The sequence below is a fragment of the Limulus polyphemus genome, unplaced genomic scaffold, assembly GCF_000517525.1.
Source record: "Limulus polyphemus unplaced genomic scaffold, Limulus_polyphemus-2.1.2 Scaffold8466, whole genome shotgun sequence".
NCBI classification, from domain to species: Eukaryota; Metazoa; Arthropoda; class Merostomata; order Xiphosura; family Limulidae; genus Limulus; species Limulus polyphemus.
In genome coordinates this window covers 12,096-15,766 of record NW_013674076.1, presented here as the reverse complement: position 1 = coordinate 15,766, position 3,671 = coordinate 12,096, and the positions used below count along the sequence as shown (strand labels likewise).

Here is a 3,671-nt window from a genome sequence, read left to right as displayed (position 1 = left end):
CCGTAACTCTTCTTTTTTCAAGAGAAAACAATTTGAGAGATTTCAGCCTCTCGTATGACAACCCCTCCATCCCAGACACCATTCTAGTAACCCTTCTCTGAACTCTTTCCAACAATTCAATGTCCTCCCTAAGGTAAGGAGCCTACGAATGATCGCAATACTCCAAATATGGCCTAACCAGTGACCTATACAATGAAATTCTAGCCTCTTTAGACTTGTATTCAACATATCTGTAGATACAACCTAAAATCCTATTTGCCCTACCACTAGCAACAACACACTGCTTGGATGGCTTAAGAAACTGATCAATTATCACACCAAGATCCCTTTCTTTCATGATACTATTAAGGTTATTCACATCCAAATTATACTTATAATTCAAATTATGATAACCCACATGCGTTATCTTGAAGTTATTATAATTACAACCCACTTGCCATTGATTTGCCTAACTTACTAAATGATCTAAATCATTTTGTAAATCAGCAGCCTTAATATAATCTGCAAATCTAAGTAATTTATTTATCATTCCTTCATCTAGTAACTTCACGCTAGGCCTATAATTAGGCTTAACTCTTTGATAGGTTGTTTAGGTAGAGTATTCATATTGAATCTAAGTTTTAAATGGATAGCAACTGCCTGTTGTAGAAATTTACAAATGTAGAGGACGATGTTTCGAAAGTCTTCCGCCTGGATCTGAAGACGAAAGGCGGAAGACTTTCCAAACGTCGTCCTCGACATTTGTAGGTTTCTACAACAGGCAGTTGCTGTCCATTCGAAACTTATATTCATTAGACTTAACTCACTTTAGACCTATCATTAGGTTTAATACATTATAGACCAATCGTTAGGCTTAACTCACGTTAGATCTATCATTAGACTTAACTCACTTTAGACCTATCATTAGGTTTAATACATTATAGACCAATCGTTAGGCTTAACTCACGTTAGATCTATCATTAGGCTTAATTCACGTTAGGTTTATTATATGTATACTCATGCAAAATTCAGAAAAAATGGACGATTCTCAATGAAGCATATTTTATTTTGTTTATGATAAAATGTTCCGGCTCTTATAATTACACGAAATTTAAGGTATAACTTATTTGTATTAACTTATACTATGACTAAAATGGCGCTTGAACGTTGTTCAGATTTTTTTTAATGTTACAATAACCTTTAAATATCTAACCTTTAAAGGTTTCTTTACTTATAAATTATTTTATTTGGAAGAGTGAAATCACAGAACAATGCGTTTTACTTGTATTTTTGGTCTGATCTACACACACACACACACACACACATATATATAGTTGCTATAAAATTCCAAAATTCACACATTCAATCAGAAATGATTATTTTTATTTTGTGTAACGCAAACTGGAGTTTATGACGAGACATTTCTATTTGGGTAAATAAAATGACGAAACAGTACTAACGGAATACTGAGCTAATAAATATACGTCCTGGAGATATAGGTTATTTTGTTTACCTTAATAAAAATAGATCGGAAATAAATTTTTACAACTGGTTTATTTTTGTTATCACCGTCGAAAAAGTTTATAGCAATCAAATAAACTATAACCAGGCCTATAAAAAATATCATTTTTATGAAACAAATTCGAATATGAAATATTAACTTTTTGTTGCTGTCAAATTGACATAACTCTAGTCACGCCACCTACAGTTTTTATTATTACTGAAATTACCTGCATTTGTTCAATGGCTTGAAGCAATTTACTCCGGAAGTGCAGAACAGAAGAACTTTGTGGCTTTTCCATGTCTTGTCGTAGTGTTTTGATGTCTTCCCATGTACAGGCAACCTGGTGGTGATATAGGAAACCTTCTTTAGACGGGAATCATTAGGCCATGTTATGATGGAGAAACTGTACACGAACAAAGAGACACGCAGTCTTTTGTCTCAACCACGCAAACATACACTTACATACGAACATAAAAAATAAAAAAATTACTTTGTTGCGATAACGTTTAAATTGCTCGTCAACTCCTTCGTTTCACGATAGTTTCACAAGAACTTTGAGGATTTTGGACAAAACTTCAAAAAAATTTGACTGCTTTTTTTAAGGAGAATGCGACAGTTTCTGTCGGTTATACAAACAGTATGACATGCACAAAATAATGCTACGTCCAATGGTCAGACTAAGTTTGTTTGTAATTAAGCACAAAGCTACACAATGGGCTATCTGTGCTCTGCCCACCACGGGTATCGAAACCCGGATTCTAGCGTTGTAAGTCCGCAGACGTACCGCTGTGCCACTGGGGGGGGGAGGCTTTCGTTACAGTCATGATCAATTTGTAATCTCACGCTGACGTGTTAAATCTTTATACGTCCATCCACCTGTCACTCAAGTTATTACACGAATCGTATCTTGTATTACTTGGTTAACACTGACCTTCATCAACCAGTAAAAGTCTGTCTGCAGAGAAGATGGGTAACCCTCGTCCACTTCCACGACAGGAAGTAGTTCCTCTGTCGTTACAAGAACCTTATCTTCGTTGTAGAAGAGACAAGCCAGATGGACTCCCCTGGGAAGAGAAGAAGCAAACCGTAAAAAATGTTCGTAGTTCAATAAAACAAGTATTGTTAACGAACTTACCGACATATTCTTAAAAGTGTAAAAGCACGAAACATTCGACCTTAAAATATTACTCACCTGATTTTGTACTCGAGGAACGACAAGAATGTAGAAGGCTAGTACGTTATATTAAAATAAATTTGAATTTGAAAATCAGCAAGTCACGTAACAGAACTACATTTGGACATTTTCTGACGTTTCGTAGGAAGGATGATGCAACTGAAAATTGATCACCTATGGAACAGCCGTTTCTGATGCACAGCATTCAAACTCAGATCATAAAGATATCTTCAGATCGGAAATTTAGAACTTCAAAGATGGGATATCGCTTGTACTTAGTGGCATTGGAAAACAAAGGAATATAGATCACAATGAGGCACCAGGATCATCCAGAAAAAGACCTGCAACAAGTCGTATTCCAAAGTGTGATGTTCTTTAACAGGTTAGAATCCACAAAGACAAAGTTCAGTGGCAAAAACCATCAATCTGCTCCAAGCAACAGTAATAGCATAAACAAATAGGATTTCTGGCTGGAAAAGTGACACAAGTCACGTGTATACAAGCTGCTTCCACGACATATTCGTTCAACCATTGCATACCTTAAGTAGCTAGAGAATGAAACAGGTATTCATACTATTCCATACGAAGACATACAATTGGAATGTTGAAACAGGCGCTGGGAAACCGTTATCCTCGTACAGCAGATGGCTTATAGAAAGCAAGCGGTGAACAGAGGTGTGCTTTGAACATGACAACCTTACGACAGAGCCTTTTGCATTGGAAACTACACATTAGAGCCATCGTCAAGACGTACGGTCGTCAGATAGAGTATGACCGGACATGTCGACATGGACTGTAACGACGTGGTGAGGCTCCAAAATCGTTGAAATATAACATGCTCAATCTCTGTATATGTTATTTTAATCAGTTTATCTTAAGCCATATGTTATCTTATTGTGAAAATGTTAAGGTAACCGTATGATAAAATTGTTGGAGGAATTACAAGCATATACGTCATTGTTGTTTGTTTTGAATTTCGCGCAAAGCTACATGAGGGCTGTCTGCGCTAGCCGT

General features: G+C 36.3%; 1 protein-coding gene across 1 annotated transcript in view; it reads right to left on the bottom strand.

The window, feature by feature from the left end:
• The window catches only part of LOC106475360 (ankyrin repeat and fibronectin type-III domain-containing protein 1-like), a 19,290-nt gene that overhangs the window by 8,091 nt on the left and 7,528 nt on the right, over window positions 1-3,671 (bottom strand). The window contains exons 8-9 of the mRNA XM_022379491.1: window positions 2,415-2,547; window positions 1,710-1,823 (exon numbers count right to left, since the gene is read on the bottom strand). Of these exons, the coding sequence (XP_022235199.1) occupies window positions 1,710-1,823; window positions 2,415-2,547 (247 nt within the window). The remainder of the gene's footprint in view (window positions 1-1,709; window positions 1,824-2,414; window positions 2,548-3,671) is intronic.